Here is a 22,785-nt window from a genome sequence, read left to right on the forward strand (position 1 = left end):
GGCGGGGGGGGGCAACCCTTGGATGTTGAAGCGACGGTGGATTAAAAATAGGTTTTAATCGCATAACTCGCGGAAGGTTTTAATTCTGTTCGTCCCGAAGTCAAAAATAATTTGGCTAGGAAGGTTTTAATCTGAGGAAAAATCGGCTAACCAATTAAAGCGGGAGTTGCTCAGGGAAAAGGTGCCAATCAGCGTCGAGGATGGGGGCGAGTGGGGGAAAATAGCCTTTAGTTAGGGGTTGGCTTCAAGTTTAAAATTCTACCGAGCGACGTTAGTTTGGGAGGGGGGAAGGGGCAGGATTTGTGGTAAAGGTTGAATTACGTGTTCCGGCGGTAAGGAGAGTTTTTTTTTAATTCTCCCGGGAGATAATTATTATTTAATAAAGAACGGAGAGTTGGAGGGCTCGGTCCTGGCGTAGCGGGCCCAAGATGGCGGCGATGGATGAGGAGTTCGAGGACGCGATCGACGTGGAGCCCCTGGAGCCCACCCTGGCCAACATCATCGAGCAGCGGTCCCTCAAGTGGCTCTTTGTGGGCGGCAAAGGAGGGGTGGGCAAAACCACCTGCAGGTAAGAGCAAGGGGAGTGCCCAGTGCTTTATTCTCCTGCAAGTTGATTGTCAACATGAGTGCCAAATTGTGGACCCAAACTTGCCTTTAAGAACATAAGAATTAGGAACAGGAGTAGGCCATCTAGCCCCTCGAGCCTGCTCCGCCATTCAATAAGATCATGGCTGATCTTGCCGTGGACTCCGCTCCACTTACCCGCCCGCTCCCCGTAACCCTTAATTCCCTTATTGGTTAAAAATCTATCTATCTGTGACTTGAATAAATTCAATGAGCTAGCCTCAACTGCTTCCTTGGGCAGAGAATTCCACAGATTCACAATTCTCTGGGAGAAGAAATTCCTTCTCCACTCGGTTTTAAATTGGCTCCCCCGTATTTTGAAGCTGTGCCCCCTAGTTCTAGTCTCCCCGACTAGTGGAAACAACCTCTCTGCCTCTATCTTGTCTATCCCTTTCATTATTTTAAATGTTTCTATAAGATCACCCCTCATCCTTCTGAACTCCAACGAGTAAAGACCCAGTCTAGTCAATCTATCATCATAAGGTAACCCCCTCATCTCTGGAATCAGCCTGGTGAATCGTCTCTGTACCCCCTCCAAAGCCAGTATATCCTTCCTTGAGTAAGGTGACCAAAACTGCACGCAGTACTCCAGGTGCGGCCTTACCAATACCCTATCACGCCCCTTAGGGCGTCCCAAAGCGCATTGCAGCCAATGAACGAGAGAAAGACTTGCATTTATATAGTGCCTTTAATGACCATCAGATGTTCCAAAGTGCTTTACAGCCAATCAAGTACTTTTTGGAATGTAGTCACTGTTGTAATGTAGGAAACACGCCAGCAAATTTGCGCACAAGCAAACAACTGGAGTGCAAATTGTAGCCCAAGCCTGCCTTTCACACCCCTCGGGGCATCTCAAAGCGCTTTGTAGCCAATGAAAGAAAGACAGACTTTGATTTATATTGTGCTTTTTCACGACAACTGGACCTCTCCAACTGCTTTTCAGCCAATGAAGTACTTTTGGGGCATCCATCACAGGCGGTCCCTCGAATCGAGGATGACTTGCTTCCACGTCAAAAAGTTCACAGATGTTTCAATGATGGACTGAAAATTCCAGGTCTGAACTAAATCTTGAACGGTGGAAGATGCCTGTGTGTGGATTTTTTTTTAAACGTGTGGTGACCGTTGCACACCAGCCACCACAAGGGCTTGACAGGCCAGTAGCAAGGATTAACCAAGACGACTGGAGACTTGCTCTGCTGCACGGATCGAGTGTGCACACATATCGCAGTGTGCATTTGGGGTATAAGCAAAATATTGCGGATGCTGGAATTTGAAATAAAACCAAGAAATGCTGGAAATCTCAGCAGGTCAGGCAGCATCTGTGGAGAGAAACACAAAAGTTGAAGATACAGGTCGATGACCCTTCGTCAGAACTTTTGGAGTGTGGTCGCTGTTGTAATGTAGGAAATGCTGCAGCCAACTTGTGCACAAGTAAGCTCCCACAAACTGTAATGTGATAATGATCAGATAATCTCTTTTTTTTTGTCATGGTGATTGAGGGATATATACTGGCCCAGGACACTGGGGATAACTCCTCTGCTCTTCTTTGAAATAGTGCCATGGGATCTTTTAGGTTCACTTGAGAGAGCACACGACACCTCTGTTTGTCATCGTCATCATAGACAGTCCCTCAAAATCGAGGAAGACTTGCTTTCACTCTAAAAGTGAGTTCTCAGGTGACTGTACAGTCCAATACAGGAATTACAGTCTCTGTCACAGGTGGAGCAGACGATGGTTGCAGGAAAGGGTGGGTGGGGAGTCTGGTTTGCCATACGCTCCTTCCGCTGCCTGCACTTGTTTTCTGCATGTTCTCAGTGACTAGACTCGAGATGCTCAGCGCCTTCCTGGATGTTCTTCCTCCACTTAGGGCGGTCTTTGGCCAGGGACTCCCAGGTGCCGGTGGGGATGTTGCACTTTATCAAGGAGGTTTTGAGGGTGTTGAATCGTTTCCTCTGTCTACCTGGGGATTGCTTGCCTTGTAGGAGTTCCGAGTAGAGCCCTTGCTTTGGGAGTCTTGTGTTGGGCATGCAGATGATGTGGCCCACCGAACGGAGCTGGTCGAATGTGGTCAGTGCTTCAATGCTGGGGATGTTGGCCTGATCGAGAACACTGAAGTTGGTGCACCTATCCTTCCAGGGGATTTGTAGGATTTTTCAGAGATGGCGTTGGTGGTATTTTTCCAGCAATTTGAGGTGTCTACTGTATATAGTACACGTCTCTGAACCATATAAGAGGTTGGGTGTCACTACAACCCTGTAGACCATAAGCTTGATGCCAGATTTGAGGTCCTGGTCTTCAAACACGCTCTTCTTCAGGCGACCGAAGGCTGCACTGGAGGCGGCGTTGGACCGCGTCGTCGATGTCTGCCCTTGCTGATAGTAGGCTCCTGTGGTATGGAAAGTGGTCCACGTTGTCTAAGGCCACGCCGTGGATTTTGATGACCGGGGGCAGTGCTGTGTGGCGGGGTCAGGTTGGTGGAGGACCTTTGTATTACGGATGTTTAATGTAAGGCCCATGCTTTCGTATGCCTCGGTGAAGATGGCTTGGAGTTCAGCCTCTGAATGTGCGCAGACGCAAGAGTCATCCGCGTACTGTAGTTCGATGACAGAAGATGGGACGGTCTTGGATCTAGCTTGGAGGCGACGAAGGTCGAACCGGTTCCCACTGGTTCAATATTTCAGTTCCACCCCAGCAAGGAACTTTTGAGCATGAGATGGAGCATTCCAGCGAGGAAGGTTGAGAAGAGGGTTGGCGCGATGACGCAGCCCTGCTTGACCCCGGTCCGGACATGGATTGGGTCTGTGGTGGATCTGTTGGTCAGAATCACGACTTGCATGTCGTCGTGGAGCAGACGGAGGATGGCGACAAACTTTTGGGGACAGCATTGCGTGGAGTTACAGGGGCTGGGCACAGCATTGTGCAGCTAAACTTTAATAAACTACCTTCCCTTAATTTCCAAGACCTTGCAGGGTCATAAAAGTTAAGTATAGAATGCCAAGTTCTCAATGATAACCATGTTGTTGTGGAGCTGGGAACGAGACCAAAATGTCAAAGATTGTTCCTCGCATGCATTCAAGCCAAGTTTTTCAATGATTCTATGGAGTTAGGTCGCAGATCAGCCATGGTCTCATTGAAAAGCGGAACAGGCTCTAGGGGCTAAATGGCCTCCTCCTGATCCTATGTTCCTCCAGAAATAAGCAGCAACTTTCACGGAAATCAATTCTCAGTTATTTATTGCCCTCCGGAGGTTGATTCTAAATGTTTTTATCCCGCAATAACAGAAGAACATTTATTCCGTTATTGCAGCCGGCAGAGCTGTGTTAATTGGCATTTGCATCCATGTAGTTCACATGTTTGAGTACAAGCAGTGGCGGAGACCAAAGGAATGTTGTTACTTTGAAGTCACCAGCAGCCCTGGGGCTCTGTTCACTTTTAATAAAAATGAAATGTTACCAGTCACCCTTTTATATTCCAGTGCAGTGCTGTCGGAGCACTGCACTGTCGGAGGTGCCGTCTTTCAGATGAGACGTTAAACCAAAGTTCCGTCTGCCCCCTGAAATGGACATAAAAGATTCCACGGCCACTATTTCGAAGAAGAGCAGGGGAGCTATCCCCGGTGTCCTGGGGCCAATATTTATTCCTCAACTACCACCTTAAAAACAGATAATCTGGTCATTATCACATTGCTGTTTGTGGGAGCTTGCTGTGTGCAAATTGGTTGCCACATTTCCTACATTACAACAGTGACTGACTATACTTCAAAAGTACTTCGTCGGCTGTAAAGTGCTTTGAGACGTCCGATGGTCATGAAAGGCGCTATATAAATGCAAGTCTTTTTCATTATAAATTCTTCTTGTCGAGGTAAATTCATGCCCGCTAGCTACAGTATCTAGGTTACTGGAGGACAGGGCGGACAGGTGGGGGGTGGGGGGTGGGGTGGGGGGGTGGGGCGGGGCGGCCCTGCCCTGACATGACATGACATGACATGACATGACCTGCACACTGACCCCGCAGTTGCCAGTGAATGTGGCCCACGGGAAACTGAGGCCAGCTCTCATCATCATAGGCGGTCCCTTGAACGAGGATGACTTGCTTCCACAAGAGTTCACAGATGTTTCAATGAAGGACCCGATGTTCCAGTCCTGAACTCCAATTGGGGAGGCTGGAAGATGCCTGTGCGTGGATTTTTTTTAACGTGTGGTGACCGTTGCACATCAAGCCAGCAGTAGACCTTTGACCTTTCCCTCCAGTTTTACCATTACTAGACTTCGAAAGCTAATGCCTGCAGCACGAGGCGCTTGTCAGAGGGCGACACGACGTGTCACCCGTTGAGAACCCCTAACCTCCCCCAACCAATGTTCTCTCTAAGCTGTGTGGCCGAGCAGTGGTCTGGAGGTCCCACACAGTCGGCTTGCCGCAGTTTGAATGGAAAAATTGTGCATGCCCGTTAATTTGCATGGGCCGCACAGCCTGTTAGAGTTCACGCATCCAAAAAAGAAATGGGGAGGGGTCATTGCCCCCCCCCCCCCCCAAACCCACATGTCCCAGCAGCCAGTCAAAGCAAAAAAAATCATGACTTGCCTGAATGGAATTGTGAGTTGGGGAGCATTTACATTAAAAAAGTCATGAGACTTGACATTACTGTGTTGCAGGAGAAGGTTGTCTAGATTAGAGAAATTATAGTTAGCTTCATTTTTCTCTTGAATGGTGACTTGACACCATGGCCACTTGTTGCAATATTGGGTGAGGTACTGAGAATTGCTGGAGGCAGTGTAATTACCTCATCAAGCGACTTTAGGAGAGCATTTAAGAAAATTAACACCAGTTCGAAGAATCTGATTGTGGTGATCACACCTCTTGTGTTTCATCATTGCACCAAAGTCACCTAAGTATAGTGCATTGTCTCTCTCATCCATGCCTTTTGTTACCTCCAGACTTGACTATTCCAACGCACCCCTGGCTGGCCTCCCACATTCTACCCTATGTAAACTAGAGGTGATCCAAAACTCGGCTGCACGTGTGCTAACTTGCATCAAGTCCTGCTCATTCATCACCCCCTGTGCTCGCTGACCTATATTGGCTCCCAGTTAAGCAACAGCCCGATTTTCAAAATTCTGATCCTTTTTTTATTTTCAAATCCCTCCATGGCCTCGCCCACCCTCCCTATCTCTGTAATCTCCGCCAGCCCCACAATCTCTCCTCTTCCCCCCCCCCCCCCCCCCCCAAAGATGACTGCGCTCCTCTAAATCTGCCCTCCGGAGCATCCCTGATAATCGCTCAACCATTGGTGGCCATGCCTCCTGTTGCCTGGGCCACAAGCTCTGGAACTCCCTCCCTAAACCCCTCCACCTCTCTATCTCTCTTTCCTCCTTCAAAATGCTCCTTAAAACATATCTTTCACCTGCCCTAATTTCTACTTGTGTGGCTCGGTGTCAAATTTTTATTGCATAATACACCTGTGAAGCGCCTCAGGATGTTTCACTACGTTAAAGGTGCTATACAAATACAAATTGTTGTTCAGTCGGAACAAGTTACAGGCACTGTGGGAAGGAAAGAAGCAATAAATGAGGACCTCTCTCAAATCTTGGCCAATGGTCACTTGTGATGGTTCATATAGTTGTATCTGATTGTAAATGTGTTCTCAAACAGTTGCAGTTTGGCTGTGCAGTTGGCAGATGTTCGGGAGAGCGTACTGATTATTTCCACAGACCCAGCCCATAACATCTCTGATGCATTCGATCAAAAATTCTCCAAAGTACCAACAAAAGTGAAGGGCTACGACAATCTGTTTGCTATGGTGAGTGAAATATAAACAGTGGAGGGTAACTAGTGCAAAAATATGTTGTGTAGGTGGCTGAAGTAATTTACTTATCGAAGTGAATGTAACCAATTACAGGTGCAATGTCCGGAATTCCGAAAACCAGAATTGTCGGAAAACCAGACATTTTGGCGAGGATCGGCGGGTGGCGAGGTCCAAAATCCGGCATGGATTCGGTCCGCAGTGAGGTCCGATATCTGGCAAAACCTGGCACGGATTCGGTCCCGAGGATTCGGGATTTCAGATTCTTGATTTTCTTGTCTGAAATCCGGCAAACCACAAAAACTGGCACGGACTCAGTCCCGAGGATTCCGGATTTCAGATGTTGTACCTGTACTGATGATATAGATGTTGCTGTTTTGTAATTAGCAATTCCATATATGAACGGTCGATAGGAAAAATATGCTACAGCTACTCAGTACTCTGGGTGATAGTCAAATCTGATAATCTGATACATGCAGGAGTAAAATATTCATAGGCGTTCCCTCGAACGAGGATGACTTGCTTCCACGAAAGTTCACGGATGTTTCAATGAAGGACCCGATGTTCCAGTCCTGAACTCCAGTTGAGGGGTGGAAGATGCCTGTGCGTGGATTTTTTTTTAACGTGTGGTGAGTGTTGCACATCAGCCGCACACTGGCTTGACAGAGCTCGGCCTTTATCCAGTGGCAAGGATTAAACAGGACGACTGGAGATCTGTTCTGCACAGATCTAGTGCGTGCAGTGTGGGCAGGCCCGTGCTGTCCCTGGGCCCCCGTACCCTCATTTGCCGCACATCCGCCACGATATTCCAGGGCCCGGCGCTCCAGCTCTATAGCCCCGACCTGCGGTGGTGGTCTCGCACAGGTCTGGGCGACCCACGATGTAGATTAGAATAATACATTTTTGTGGGTCGCAGAGTGTGCGTTTCTGTGCTGAGAGAAGACTGAATGCCAAAGCAGTGTTTCAATGTTGCAGCTTTCAAATCTGCAAAGATGGTAATTCTGATTTGGGAGGAAAGTTTAAGAAAATAAAAGTCTAGCGCAAGGAAAGGCAGTTCCGCCCACTCGAGTTCATGGATCATTATTCAGTCACGGGCTCCTGTTTCCCCCCCCCCCCCCCCCATTCTAACCACCAAATTTTTAAGAAGAACTTCAGATCTCCTCGGCAGTTTTACTATTCAGACATTTTTGATCTGATCAGGGTATTTTTTTTAAACAATGTGTATTTTATATTGTTCCTTTCTAACATAGTAAAATGTCCGAAAGCGCCTCACAGGAGCACCATCAGCCTAAAATGGACACCAAGACATAAAAGGAGGGTCTTAAAGGCAGAAAAGTTTTGAGGGAATTCCAGCGTTTGTGGCTGAAACTAGGATCGAGCTAGAGGAGTGTGATGTTCTCGGAGGGTTGTAGGGCTAGTCACCTGGTTTAAGTTGGAAGTGTGCGCTAAAAGTATTAATTCACACCGACCCCAGATTGGCTTTGAGAGATTTTTATTCTTGTTTCAAGAGATTCGCTGCAAATAGAAGTCACGTCAAATGTAGGAAGATCACACAAAAAATAGCAGGAGTAGGCCGTATGGCCCCTCAAGCCTGCTCTACCATTCAATAAAATCATGGCTGATCATCGACCTTAACTCTACTTTCCCGCCTGATCCCCATAATCCCTTGATTCCCCTAGAGTCCAAAAATCTATCACTCTCGACCTTTAATATACTCAACGATTCAGCATCTACAGTCCTTTTGGGATAGAGAATTCTATAGATTCACAACCCTCTGAATGAAGAAACCCTCCTCCTCTCTGTCTTAAAAGGCCTGTGACTATACCCCCTAGTTGTAGACTCTCCAGTCAGGGGGAAACAACCACCTAGCATATACCCTGTCAATCCCCCTCAGAATCTTATGTTTCATTGATATCGCCTCTCATTCTTCTAAACTCCAGAGATTGTGTTGAAAGTCCAGTTAAACAGATATAAGAACATAAGAAATAGGAGCAGGAGTAGGCCATACGGCCCTTGGAGCCTGCTCCGCTATTTAATGCGATCATGGCTGATCCAATCATGGACTCTAGTCCACTTCACTGCCCGCTCCCCATAATCCCTTATCGGTTAAGACCAGGCAAAGTGTCTTATTACTAGAAAGGATATCCATTCAAGAAGCTGAGCCATCATAAAATCCTGTCAATATTTGTGTTTACAAAGGTGGTCAGAGTAGAATAGAGATTTGCACCGTGTAGTAATATTGAAACTAAATTATGTATTTGTGTGTAATATACATAGATGTGTATAAATGGCTGTTTATGTCTGTGATGATTTGTATCTTAATCTTTTTAAACACCCTCCACTTACAATAGACAGATTAGCAGTTGGAGAGTCTTGGTCAGACCCCTGCGTTCAATTTTGGGCACTGCACATCAGGAAGGGATATATTTGCCTTGGCGAGGGTACAATGCATATTTACCAGAACGATACTGGGGCGTGAGGGTTAAAATGACCGATTGCATAAACGTGGCTTGTATTCCCTTGAGTTTAGAAGATTGAAGAGTTTTCTAATGTGTTCTTCAGGTGTGAAATCAGGAAGCACTTTTTTTTTTAAACACACAGGGAAGTAGAAATCTAAAACCTTATCTCTCCCAAATGGCTGAGGTTGCTAGGTCAATTGGGACTTTAAGACTGAGCTTGATTAGATTTTTATTAGGTAAAGGTATCAAAGGCAGATCCATGGAGTTGAGGTACAGAGCGCCCATGAGCTGATTGAAAAGCGGAACATGCTGTAAGGGCTTAATAATCTTTCTTCTGTTCCTCTGTTTGCAACTCATCTCTTGAACAAAATGTTTATTCCCTCTAATCTTTTTCTCTGCTCGAAGTCTGCTTTCTTGTATTTATTTGTGATGTGCCTTGGGGTGTTTCTTGAGGCGTGCTGTGCAAGTGCAAATCGTAGTCTTCTGTTTCATGCAATAATATATTAAAGTTGCTGGAAATATCACAAAGTTAATGCATCGGATAGGGCCCCATTGTTTTGATGAGGTCGTCACCAAAATGTTAACTGGTCCTTTTTCTTGGCTACTCATCACACCTGCTGTGTAACTCCTGTATTTTTTTGTTTCTCCATGCAGCAAATTATGTATAGAATTATCATGTTATACATTTTAAAAATAAACTGGTAATCATAGAAATTTACAGCACGAAAGGAGGCCATTTCGGCCCATCGTGTCCACGCCGATAATGTTCTTGGTTTTTCTTAGACAAAATTATCAAGGTGAGGGATGGGACCAAGCTTCTCGTTAATTTTTATTTTGTGCGTGGGCCCTTTAACTTGCTGCGTTACCAAATTTTCACACATGCATACTTTCTTCCGTTGACAAACCGATGAGTGCCCTGAGCGGGACCTCCAGACCACCGCGTGGTTTAGCGGGGAACGTTGAATGGGACACTTCACTTTGTGCCCCTCTGAGCTCCAGCACCACCTCTGCCTGAATGGTGGGCCTTATCTGCAGGATCTGAAGTGTGCCCCATTGCATCAGTGTGTCGTTACCGCCACCAGTCCCCTGAACTTCATGCTGCAGGATATTAGTCATTGAAGGCTTGACAGCTCGTCTGTAATTCTACTCTCAGCGTTTTCATTGCAATTGATTTAGCTGCTGCTAGAATCGGAGAGAAATGTTAGACAGATATGGGATGAGTTTCTCTGCTGCTATCCCGTGTTGTAATTTCAGCACCCTGGTGGCTGCATTAATTGCAATTGCCGGTGGAATATTGAGAGATTCGTGCTCTGGGTCTGCACCCACTGAGAACTGCATCCACGGAGAACTTAACAAAAGTAATTTCTCGTGCGATCCTTAGTTAGCAGAGGGAAGAAGTTTTCGTGCATTAATTCTAGGTTAGATTCTAGGTTAGATTTAAACCCAAGTCCGGGGTATTGTACGAACACTGCTGCACTGTCTCCATTAAAGTTTTATTTTGCCCTGCTGAAGGTGCTGACTCTCGCTAGGTACAGCTCCGTGTGTATCAGCAGCTCTCCAATATCTCGCCCAAGGGGCCACTCTTGCTGAGCGAGCCCACTGAGGTGCAGCAGTCTCGTTAACAACGGAAGGCATCAGGATATTGCTTGATGTCCACCTGGTTTGGACCAGGGGTCATTTGATTGGGTGAAGGATCCATGGCCCACTGGTGGTGAGGCCAGTTCGTAAACCCCGATTTTGCTGCCCCAAGTGGGAGTGACTAACTTGGCACAGTCTGGGACTTTTAGCTATGCCTTTGTTACCTTTCGACTTGATTATTCCAGCGCACACTGGCTGGCCTCCCACATTCTACCCTACGTAAACTAGAGGTGATCCAAAACACGGCTGCCCGCACCAAGTCCCGTTCACCCATCACCCCTGACCTACATTGGCTCCCGGTTAAGCAATGTCTTGATTTCAAAATTTTCATCCTTCTTTTCAGATCCCTCCATGACCTCGCCCCCTCCCTATCTCTGTAATCTCCTCCAGCCCCACAAGCCGCCCGAGATGTCTGCACTCCTCTAATTCTACCCTCCTCAGCATCCCTGATTATAATCGCTCAACCATGGGTGGCCATGCCTTCTGTTGCCTAGGCCCCAAGCTCTGGAACTCCCTGCCTAAACCTCTCCGTCTCTCTACCTCTCTTTCCTCCTTCAAGACACTCCTTAAAACCTACCTCTTTGACCAAGCTTTTGGTTACCTGCGATAATTTCTACTTGTGTGGCTCGGTGTCAAATTTTTATCGCATAATACTCGTGAAGCGCCTTGGGACATTTCAGTACTTTAAAGACGTTATATAAATATAAGTTATGAGGAAAGATTGGATCGGCTGGGGTTCTTTGGAACAGAGGAGGCTGAGGGGAGATATAATTGAGATGTATAAAACTACAAGGAGCCTAGATAGTGGACAGGAAGGACCAATTTTCTTTAGTAGAGAGGTCAATAACCAGGGGGCATTGATTTAAATAGATTGGTAGAAGGATTAGAGAGGAGTTGAGAACTTTTGTCACCCAGAGGGTGGTGGGGTCTGGAACTCACTGCCTGAAAGGGTGGTAAAGGCAGAAACCCTCATCACATTTACAAAGTACCTGGATGTGCACTTGAAGTGCTGTAACCTACAGGGCTACAGACCAAGAGCTGGAAAGTGGGATTAGGCTGGATAGCTCTTTGTCGTCGGCACGGACACGATGGGCCGAATGGCCTCCTTCTGTGCTGTAAATTTCTATGGTTCTGTCAAGTAAAGATTTTCAGTTTACCTGCCGTATGAAGGGAGCAGCTTTCGGGAATATCATAGCCTGGATTCCAAGAATGAAAGGGACATAAGCTGAAGCTGCTTTGTGGTTTGTCTCCCCCCCCCACCCCCCCCCCCCCCCCCCCTCTGCAGGAAATCGATCCGAGCCTGGGCGTGGCTGAATTACCCGATGAATTTTTCGAAGAAGACAATATGTTGAGCATGGGTAAGAAGATGATGCAGGAGGCGATGAGTGCTTTCCCCGGCATTGATGAAGCAATGAGCTATGCCGAAGTCATGAGGTAATGTGGGATGATGGGAGAAAGGACCCAAAAAGCTGTAAAAATCTCTTTCTGAAAAGTCAGTGGTACGGCAGCATTTACACCAAAAGATAATTTTGTCCAAGATCTGACTTAATCTGCAGTTCTGTGTCTTTTTAACATTTGTAGAAGAACTATACTTGTGGCACAGTATGGCCTGGTGCCTTTTCTTTTTGGAAGTACATTACAACAATTTTCCTACATTATAACAGTGACTACACACAAGTATTTGATTGACTGTAAAGCGCTTTTGGGCGTCCAGAGGTCGTGAAAGGCGCTACAGAAATGCAAGCAATAGTCCCTCTAATTTTATTTTTTCCCGTGCGTCCCCTTTAAGGGCTGAATTATGTCCACATTGTTGTTTCTATTTAAAAGCCGGCTCACCGGCTGCGCGGGACTCGCAGAGAGAGCCGGGCGTCCTTACAGCTTAAAGGGAACGTTGACAGCTGGTCTTTCTTTCTCTTTAAGGTGTTAGTTCATGCACCTGACTTCCCCCGTATCGCAGGTTTCTAGCATTGGTTGTGTCCACCATTCCTCCAACTCACAGAAAGAAAAACTTGGATTTATATAGCACCTTTCACGACCACCAGACTTCTCAAAGCGCTTTACAGCCAATGAAGTACTTTTGAAGTGTAGTCATTATTGTAATGTGGAAACGCGGCAGCCAATTTGCGCACAGCAAGCTCCCACAATGTGATAATGACCAGATTAATCTATTTTTGTTATGTTGATTGAGGGATAAAAATATTGGCCAGGACACCGGGGATAACTCCCCTTCTCCACTTCAAAATAGTGCCGTGGGATCTTTTACGTCCACCTGAGAGCAGACAGGTCCTCGGTTTAACGTCTCGTCCGAAAGACGGCACCTCCGACAGTGCAGCACTCCCTCAGCACTGCACTGGGAGTGTCCGCCTCGATTTATGTGCTCAAGTTCCTGGAGTGGGACTTGAACCCACGACCTCCTGACTCAGGCGAGTGTGCTACCCACTGAGCCCCAGCTGACACGAAGGGAAATCCTGGGCCTTGGCTTTTAAACCGGATTGGAATTGAGCAGCGAGCTGGTACATTTGTGTTTCCTCTCCTGTGAACTGGTGCAAAAAGGGAGGGAGAATCCCGTGAAACCGCTACATTGGCAGAAGGGAAATCTTGTGGGACAGGGTGTGAGTACATTAGTGGGAATTTAAAATGTTCCTGTGCACTTCGACCCTTTTTAATGTGTACAAGGTGCAAACTAGAAAAAGCTAAAGGACTGCTGTCAAGAAGGTCCTCAGACAAGAATGATCAACACTTCAAATGGATATCCCGCTCAAGTAATGGATGGCGAAACCCTGCAACCATTTAAGGAACGGTTGGATGCTGCATTGGGGCGGGGGTGGGAAACAGAGGACTGTAAGAGGTAACTATGGATACACAAGCTACGATGAAACATCTTCACCCAGAGAGTGTTGAGAATGTGGAACTCGCTACCACAGGGAGTGGTTGAGGTGAATAGCATAGATGCATTTAAGGGACCCTGAACTCCTACACGGCAAGCGGGCCCCAGGTGGGCAGAGGAAACGTTTCAAGGACATCCTCAAAGCCCCCTTGATAAAATGCAACATCCCCACCGATAACTGGGAGTCCCTAGCCAAAGACTGCCCTAAGTGGAGGAAGTGCATCTGAGAGGGCGCTGAGCACCTCGAGTCTCATCGGCGAGAGCATGCAGAAAACAAGCGCAGGCAGCGGAAACAGCGTGCGGCAAACCAGTCCCACCCACCCCTTCCTTCAACGACTGACTGTCTCCCCTGTGACCGAGACTGTGATTCCTGTATTGGACTGTTCAGTCACCTAAGAACTCATTTATAGAGTGGCAGCAAGGCTTCCTCGATTTTTAAGGGAAAGCTGGATAAACATGAGAGATAGAAGGCTATGCTGGTTGGGTGAGATGAAGAGGGGTGGGAGGAGGCTCATGTGGAGCATAAACACCGGCACGGACCTGTTGGGTTGAATGGTCTGTTTCTGTGCTGTTTGTTCTATGTAATGTTTTCATCCTCTGTCTATTGTGCAATGTATACTCTGCCAAACACGGAGATTTTGTCTCCTGATTTTCTATTTAATGGATCTAAATGAAGCTTCAAATTCTTTTTTTTTTTCTGTTTCAAAAATGAGGTGTGTTTTGGGTTGGGGGCAGCGTTCCCTCTAATTTCGTTTTTGGTTCAAAATTCCAGGCATGTGAGTTTTTTTTTCATTTTATAAGCCGGTGAGCTGAGGGAGCTCCAGACCACCGAGCCACTGCGCAGCTTAAAGCGAACATTGGTGGGGTGGAGGGGATTGTGGTAATGCTGACACCGAGCTGCTTGCTGGTCATCTGCATCTAGAGCTAAATGTGCGAGTTACGCGGGTAGTAAATCCTATTGTGCACGGAGTCTTCGGCCCACTGCCTGTCCTGCTCGATCCAGAACTCTGTGAAAAATCTATAAAAGATGCTTAATTGCATTTTAGCTGCATTATACAAAGTGCATTTCTGGCATGCATCAAAATCCTTGCAGATAAGCGGCGGGGTGGATTATCATGCACGTTACGAACATAACAATTAGGAGCAGGCCATTCGGCCCCTCGAGCCTGCTCCGCCATTTAATGAGATCATGGCTGATCTTGTACCTCAACTCCACTTTCCTGCACTGTCCCCATATCCCTTCTGTTTTTAAAAAAAAAAAATGCACAAAATGCTTAACCTGCGCAGACCATGTGTAAAATACTTGATCCAGACCTATGCATTGCAACATTGAGCCTTTTACAAGTGTCGATGCAGTTTGAGAATGTGTTAAGATTGCGTTATGGAATTGGGCAGATTCTCCAGCCTCTAACAGATTAAGTTGTTTGAGGGTATGAAAGTTGTATGCACTTATTTGCAGCTGACCACGGTGACATTTTTACTATAGATAATTTTTCATGGTCTTAACACAGCCTTTTTTTTGATGTTTAACTTTGGGCGTGTGTTTTGCAGGTTGGTGAAAGGCATGAATTTCTCCGTGGTAGTGTTTGACACCGCACCGACAGGGCACACACTACGACTCCTGAACTTTCCGACGATAGTCGAGAGGGGGCTTGGAAGGCTAATGCAGATCAAGAACCAGATCAGCCCTTTCATCTCCCAGGTAGACCAAGCTGCAAGTCTGTTCTGCAACACTGACACCATCACTCACAGCAAGATTCCATGGTATCTGTTCATCGGTCATCAAGAGTTGCAGATTGCAATCTGGGCGAACTCAATTTGCATCTATGATGCTTTAAAACCTGTCACTCCCATAGATCTTGCCTAGATTTCAATCTGCCGCAGCTCTTGCTGGCTGATCTTTCTGAACAGCTGCTATTGACGTAGAGTCTTGCTGTGCATGTTGATGAGTTGCGGGTGTAACACCCGCAGCTTCCTGTTGTGTACGGCACTGTTCCCCACCCAATAGTGTACGTTTGGAAAGTCAGTCTTTTAATGTTGGAGCAATTCAATTTTCATTGCTTGCATGCAGCATTTTGGAATAGAATTAGTTGGGTACCTTGCTTGCAGTTTGCATAGGAACATAAGAAATAGGAGCAGGAGTCGGCCATTCGGACCCTCGAGCCTGCTCCGCCATTCAATAAGATCATGGCTGATCTGATCTTGGCCTCAACTCCACTTTCCCGCTCGCTCCCCATAACCCTTGACTCTCCTATCATTCAAAAATCTGTCTATCTCCACCTTAAGTGACCCAGCCTCCACAGCTCTTTGGGGTAGAGAATTCCAAAGATTCACGACCCTCTCGGGGAAGAAATTGCTCCTCATCTCGGTTTTAAAATGGGCGATCCCTTATTCTGAGACTATGCCCCCTAGTTCTAGATTCCCCCACAAGAGGAAACATCTTCTCTGCATCTAATCTTGTCCAGCCCCCTCAGAACCTTTTACATTTCAATAAGATCACCTCTCCTTCTAAGCACTAATGAGTATAGGCCCAACTTGCTCAATTTTTCTTCATAAGACAACCCCTTCATGTCAGGAATCAATCTCGTGATGTAAATAAGTCTTCATGCAGTGACTCTTGAGTTCCAAGCTAATTAAAGTGACTCTGATCTGCAAACGTTCAACTTTTGAATAATTGCTCCTTGCATTGTTGGTGATCCGTATAATCATTTGCTTGTATGAGTCGTAGGATCAATCTGTGCATATATTTATTCACTGCCTGTGTTTCAGATGTGCAGCATGCTAGGACTCGGTGACATGAATGCAGATCAGCTTGCATCGAAGCTGGAGGAGACCTTGCCCGTCATTCGTTCAGTCAGTGAGCAGTTTAAGGACCCGGTAATTACCCCTTAATCGTTTTTTTCCCCCCCCACTTGAGTTTTAATGGTTGAACTGAAATGGTCAATTCTGCAGAATCTGAATTGGGCTGTGGAATTTTTAACTCCTGGTACACATCTGTAATGCAGCAAACTTGCAGAACCTTACTCTCTCGCCTTCCTCCTGCAATCTTCCAAAAGTCAAGCTTGGTGTTGGCCTTTGGTTCCTTGAATGTAAAGTTGTAATTTCCATCGCTCCCCCATTGACGGCCGTGCCTTCAGCTGCCATGGCCCTGACCCCTGGACTTTCCTCCCTAAACTTCTCCACCTCTCTTCTCTTCTTTTTAAGACTCTCCTTAAAACCTACCTCTTTGATCGTTATCTCCCTATGAGGCTCAATGTCAAATTTTGCATCATAACGCTCCTGTGAAGTGCCTTGGAACGTTTTACTGAGTTAAACATAGAAACATAGAAACTAGGTGCAGGAGTAGGCCATTCGGCCCTTCTAGCCTGCACCGCCATTCAATGAGTTCATGGCTGAACATGCAACTTCAGTACCCCATTCCTGCTTTCTCACCATACCCCTTGATTCCCCTAGTAGTAAGGACTTCATCTAACTCCTTTTTGAATATATTTAGTGAATTGGCCTCAACAACTTTCTGTGGTAGAGAATTCCACAGGTTCACCACTCTCTGGGTGAAGAAATTCCTCCTCATCTCGGTCCTAAATGGCTTCCCCCTTATCCTTAGACTGTGTCCCCTGGTTCTGGACTTCCCCAACATTGGGAACATTCTTCCTGCATCTAACCTGTCTAACCCCGTCAGAATTTTAAACGTTTCTATGAGGTCCCCTCTCATTCTTCTGAACTCCAGTGAATACAAGCCCAGTTGATCCAGTCTTTCTTGATAGGTCAGTCCCGCCATCCCGGGAATCAGTCTGGTGAACCTTCGCTGCACTCTCTCAATAGCAAGAATGTCCTTCCTCAGGTTAGGAGACCAAAACTGTACACAATACTCCAGGTGTGGCCTCACCAAGGCCCTGTACAATTGTAGCAACACCTCCCTGCCCCTGTACTCAAATCCCCTCGCTATGAAGGCCAACATGCCATTTGCTTTCTTAACCGCCTGCTGTACCTGCATGCCAACCTTCAATGACTGATGTACCATGACACCCAGGTCTCTTTGCACCTCCCCTTTTCCTAATCTGTCACCATTCAGATAATAGTCTGTCTCTCTGTTTTTACCACCAAAGTGGATAACCTCACATTTATCCACATTATACTTCATCTGCCATGCATTTGCCCACTCACCTAACCTATCCAAGTCGCTCTGCAGCCTCTTAGCATCCTCCTCGCAGCTCACACTGCCACCCAAAAGGCGCTGCTTACTACAGATATACCAGCACCCAGATTTTGGGTGACGCTGGCTAGTCTGCATTTATTAGTTGCCGTGAGAGTAAACTACATTGTGTGAGACCGTATAGGGGTGATGGATCCCTTCCCTGCGAGCAGCTTTATTTAAAAAAAAAAAAAAATCTGGTTCCAGCCCATGCGTTAGCAGATTTATTGAATTCCGTGTCACAACTTGCTATAGTGAAATTTGAGCTTCAGCTCTGGGTTGCTTGTCCAGCTAGGCTACCATATCCTATTAACTAGCACTACCCAGTTGGTTCCAATGAGAATATAACTATCTTGCACTTAAATTTATTTTATTCAGAAAGACCGCAGCATTGCCCACATATCTCCTGCTCATGCACCAAACAAAAGTATTCCCTTTATTCCATTTCACCACAGCCTGTCTTCACCTACTGGGGGTTAATCTCTCTAGAATGCCCAGCCAACCCTCTGCAGCTTAAGAACATAAGAATTAGGAGCTGGAATAGGATATACGGCCCCTCGAACCTGCTCCGCCATTCAATAAGTTCATGGCTGACCTATCTCAACTCCACTTTCCTGCCCGACCCCCTCTTGTATGCTCTTGTATACCCAACCCTCACCCCCAACGCACTACACATGGATTTTTCCTATATTTCCATATCTGCTTTCTACAAATGCAAAGTGCTAGTTTTGTTTTTTTAATTCTGTCCGCTTTCCAATATTTATGCACTATTTTCAAAATTTTGGCAGCAACTGCAATGCCCAAAGATTCCGAAGCTTAAAGTTGTGAGAATTTTGTGGTTAAAGGTCTTTAATACCGTGTGTATGTATGTACTACATGCACAACATCGACTGAGTGTTTGAGAACCAAGATGATTGTTGCCTGATAAACCTATTCGATGGCCTTTTCTTTTTTTTTTTTGCCCCTCACAGGAACAGACCACATTCATCTGTGTGTGCATTGCCGAGTTTCTGTCCCTGTACGAAACAGAACGACTAATCCAAGAGTTGGCCAAATGTAAAATCGACACCCACAACATCATCGTAAACCAGCTGGTGTTTCCGGACCCCGGGGAGAAACCGTGTCGGATGTGTGAGGCGCGGCACAAAATCCAATCAAAATACCTAGACCAGGTACATTACAGTGGGCATGAATTTGGATGAAATATTGTGCACAGCAAATGTGACCAGCTAAGTTGTGACTGCACGTTTGAGTTGGGCCAAGTTTCTTTTTTTTTTATAGTTGGGGAGTGGGGGAGTAGCAAGAAAGAAGGGAGGAGAAAGTGAGGGTGACACATTACTTTCCAATCTATGTGAACTCCTATATTGTACTTTGCTCTCGACTGTTAGTACTGAGTTTGGTTAGCTTCTGGTGCCGGAGTTCAGGATCCTTGCGATTGTTGAATCCATAAGTTTTTTTTTATTTTGACCATTCACACCACTAGCACTGGCTGAATGAAACTGAACTGGCAGCTTGAAATAGTTACGGTACGTGAATAATGACGAACTCGCCTGATACTTTAAGATTTTAGTGTGGCAGGCGCGTAGATATTTCCATGTCCCGCCTTCCTATTACCAGGGTTAGATCACAGTTTGCACTTTATCGCTCGCTCTCTTTTTTTTTTGTTGAAGAAGATGGTGGTGGCTATTTTAGCTCGTCTCTTCTGCTTCCCTTCCAGATGGAGGATCTGTACGAAGATTTTCACATCGTGAAGCTCCCGCTGTTGCCTCACGAAGTGCGGGGCACCGACAAAGTCAACACCTTCTCCAAGCTCTTGCTCGAGCCTTACAAGCCGCCCAGTAAATGAACAGACTTCTTTTCCCCCTTATTCCGTTTCGAGACTGAAGCAAAGAAACCCTAGGATTTGTAATTTATTAACACTGTTTGTAAGAAGGAGCATGGGGAGGAGGATGTGTGGATGTTATTTATTGTGAGGGCCAGACGGGGTTTTTTTTTTGGTCATTGTAATTTTAAGGAGGTGATGTTGCGTACATGGGGCCTCTGCAAGTTGTGTCAAAGCTGGGGTTGTAGGACCAAGCATTAGTGATCTAAAGCTTTGTCCTGTGATTGCTGACTTTAAAAGGTAATGGCACATTAAGCTTTTGACCTTCCCTTAATGTTTTCCCCCTTCCTCTCTCAAATGAGCCAATGACTTCGAGACCCGATGCACACACTGCTATTTCTGGACCTTCACTCCCTGTGGGATAGCTTTCTGACTTTCTCTAATGTGCAGTGGCCTCCAAAAGAGAGAGCGCATGGTTTACGACAAGAGTAGCAATTCTGCTACAAAAAGCATCAACGACCCCTCCGCCCTCTCCGCATCGTCAAGTGAGCCTATTGATCTCTTTGACCCAGGTAACACTTTAACATTACGCCACATCTCATGCTAGCACCAGTTAAAGTTGCTGCCTCATCGTCTATGTGAATGGGAGCCAGCTGCCCGGTTTGGGCTGCAGGCTCCCATTTTCATGATCAATTTAGCAATTTTAATCTGTCCTCTGTTGCATTAGAGCGTTCCTTATTCTATAGCCCCCCCCCCCCCCCCCCCCATAAAATATCTTGACTTAAAGCATGCTGAATGCAGCCTTCTATCTCACATAGACCATGGGTTACAGGAGAAAACAACTAGGTTTAACTTTTTTTTAAAAAAAACTAAATGCAAGACTAACTCATCTAACCGGTGATGTTGCAGGACCTCCGATTTGGTTTAGCAAATCTGACGCTTGTGTGTGAAACTGTAGACCTGCTGCTGTGAATGATGTCTGTGCTTCATAATTTCCCCCACCCACCCCCCCCCCCCCCCCATTTCGAAAAGATTCTAATGGAGAAACCACCCAGTCCTGCTATTTTCACACCTGTTCCCACTGCAACTTTGAATCTATTTCCAAATTCCCTTGTGGGCTCCCACTTTTCTTTTTAGGATGTTCATGGTCTGGATCTGTGCCAGATGTGGTCACCTGCCCCGGCAGATCCTTCCAGGGGTTCAGGGGGCCAGGTGTGGGAGGTGAGCCCGATGTACTTTCAGACCGCACTTTCACCTCCCGAGATGGCTCGGCTGGTTAAAGTAATGAACACTAAGCAGACCAGGAAGATTGTACGATTGACCCTCCCGGGCTGTGGCAAAGTGATCTGATTGGTGGGTGGGGGGGGAGGGCTACAACTGGATCCAGCGACACCCTCCTATCTAGAAAGGAGGGAGAATTCGCTCGGGTTTCCATTCCCGGTTCTTCTTCTCCTGGAGAATGGGTGCCGGGTGTGGCGAGATTTGGGCTTGGCTGTCAACCATCGCTGTGAAGAATGGCCACTTGGGCAAGGCACTGGAATGCCATTGCATGCTCTCCAACAGTCAGCACCTTGTAATTTGGGAGAAGAAATTCAATTAACTCCTAAATATTTTCGGTGGTCGCCATTTTTAATAGCCTGTGGTGACTACAATTCACCCATAATTCGGAAGCAGACTAAACACCACAGGAGCGCTAAACTAGTAAGTGACTGTGATGAGCAAAAGTTCCCCGTGCATTTAATTCCCCTTGAATACCAAGGCCTGAATTTTGGAAGGGTTTATCTGCTCCAGTCAGTAGCCCCAGCGATTACTCCCAAACAGTGCTGTGGTTTTTGAAGGCGGAGTGGTATTTGTGTTTTAATGTTGCTGTGGGGGAGGGAGGGCACTGAAAACCAACCAAATTGATTAAAAGCACTGCTGTAACTGGCGTTCTGTAACTGAGCAACGCACACCAGGGGCTCACAGTCTCTACCGACTCAGCTAAGCTCAGCCCAGTTGTAGGAGCGGTCCAGCATCTGACCTCTGAACCCTGGGCTGGAGGAGGATTGGGAGGGAATTCAGCCCAAGGGGTCCTCCCCACTCCTCGTTTGTTGGGCGCAGACTAACCCCTGTTGGGAAACGCATATTGTAGACGGACAGGAGCATGATGCCCCCATCCCTCCCCGGCACGTGACTGGATAGCCTGTGACACTCTGCCCCCTTGGCTATCCTGTGAGGAATGGTCACACGGGCCAGAGGTGACTGTACCCGGACTCCAGCCTTTAGGGGAGAGGAGGAGGAGGAGGGAAAGCAAAGAAAATGTACCATTTTAAAGTAGCAAAATGTTCACACTAATGGCTATTGAATGTTGAACTAACAAGTTGAAAAGTTGTAATACTACAAGGGCTAAACTAATTAAATTTTTTTGCATTCCTTACACTAACTTCAGGGATGGGAAAAAAGAGGAAGAATATAAATTAAAACTCTTCAGATATCCAGTTGCTGCAGGTTGTTGTGTGCTGAGGAACGTTATTGATGTGAGATGGGTAGTTACAGAGTGGCACTGATGCAACTTGCAATTGCTGATCAGTAATGTCTGTTAAAACTCTCTCTCTCTCTCTCTCTCTCTCTCTCTCTCTCTCTCTCTCTCTCTCTCTCTCTCTCTCTCTCTGGCACTCCCCTTTAATCCACGCTGTGTGCTTCAGTGCAGTGACTGATGTGGGAGCTACAATGATGGTTCCCTACCTTCGTTCTCCAGTGCTCCTGAAGTCATAGGACCTTCTCTGCTGTCTGAGGAAGGTCCATGCTGCTCCAGAATCTCTTATCTTCCGCCATATGGCCCGTGCTAATCTCCGGTATAAAATGGCGGCCTCGGTGTCCCGCAGTTGTCGTTTCTGAAGGGAAGGAATCCAACCTCTGTCCAAGGTGGGTTTTTCGCCTCTTGGAGATGGGCAAAATTGTAGGGTTTATAGTGAGATGGAGGGGATTCACCCCATTGTAGCTGTGCTAACTCTTAAGAGCTACCAATTTACTCGCAATTTCCCTTTTTAGAATTTCTCCCAAATTTTTATCACCTTGCCTTTTTTAAAATCCATTGGATTGTGCCCTCGATCTCTGGTGCCAGCATGGCAGTCCATGTTCTAGAAAGCTTTTAATAAAACCATCGAATCCATCTCTTCATTCTTTCAGTGATCACTGTCTGCCCACTACTTACTGACTCTGCCTGGATAGCCATAGGGTCAGAAAATTGAACATTAAATATATATCTGTATGCTGCCGAGTTCTTGTGCCTTCTGCCTCCAAAGAAAATCTTTTAAGACCTGCAGTGGTGGACACGTTGGCGACTTCAGCGCAGTGGTTGGGGCGAACCCATCACCCGCTCTG

General features: G+C 46.5%; 1 protein-coding gene across 1 annotated transcript; it reads left to right on the forward strand.

Annotated features, from left to right (window-relative positions):
- Positions 1-10: 10 nt before the first annotated feature.
- get3 (guided entry of tail-anchored proteins factor 3, ATPase) lies at positions 11-22,573 on the forward strand. The gene is made up of 7 exons (XM_070867282.1): positions 11-568; positions 6,274-6,421; positions 11,807-11,955; positions 14,960-15,110; positions 16,178-16,285; positions 18,572-18,772; positions 19,318-22,573. The coding sequence occupies exons 1-7, from the start codon at positions 429-431 to the stop codon at positions 19,444-19,446; spliced, it is 1,026 nt and encodes a 341-aa protein (XP_070723383.1). The 5' UTR covers positions 11-428; the 3' UTR covers positions 19,447-22,573.
- The last annotated feature ends 212 nt before the right edge of the window (positions 22,574-22,785 follow it).

Source organism: Pristiophorus japonicus, chromosome 24 (genome assembly GCF_044704955.1).
Source record: "Pristiophorus japonicus isolate sPriJap1 chromosome 24, sPriJap1.hap1, whole genome shotgun sequence".
In the NCBI taxonomy this organism is placed as follows: Eukaryota; Metazoa; Chordata; class Chondrichthyes; family Pristiophoridae; genus Pristiophorus; species Pristiophorus japonicus.

Bases quoted from the DNA above. Each gene is read 5' to 3' on its own strand.
- get3 (XM_070867282.1), top strand. From the start codon at position 429: ATGGCGGCGATGGATGAGGAGTTCGAGGACGCGATCGACGTGGAGCCC. The intron at 569-6,273 runs GTAAGAGCAAGG...GTTCTCAAACAG, and splicing joins GTGGGCAAAACCACCTGCAG to TTGCAGTTTGGCTGTGCAGT. The intron at 18,773-19,317 runs GTACATTACAGT...CTTCCCTTCCAG, and splicing joins AATCAAAATACCTAGACCAG to ATGGAGGATCTGTACGAAGA.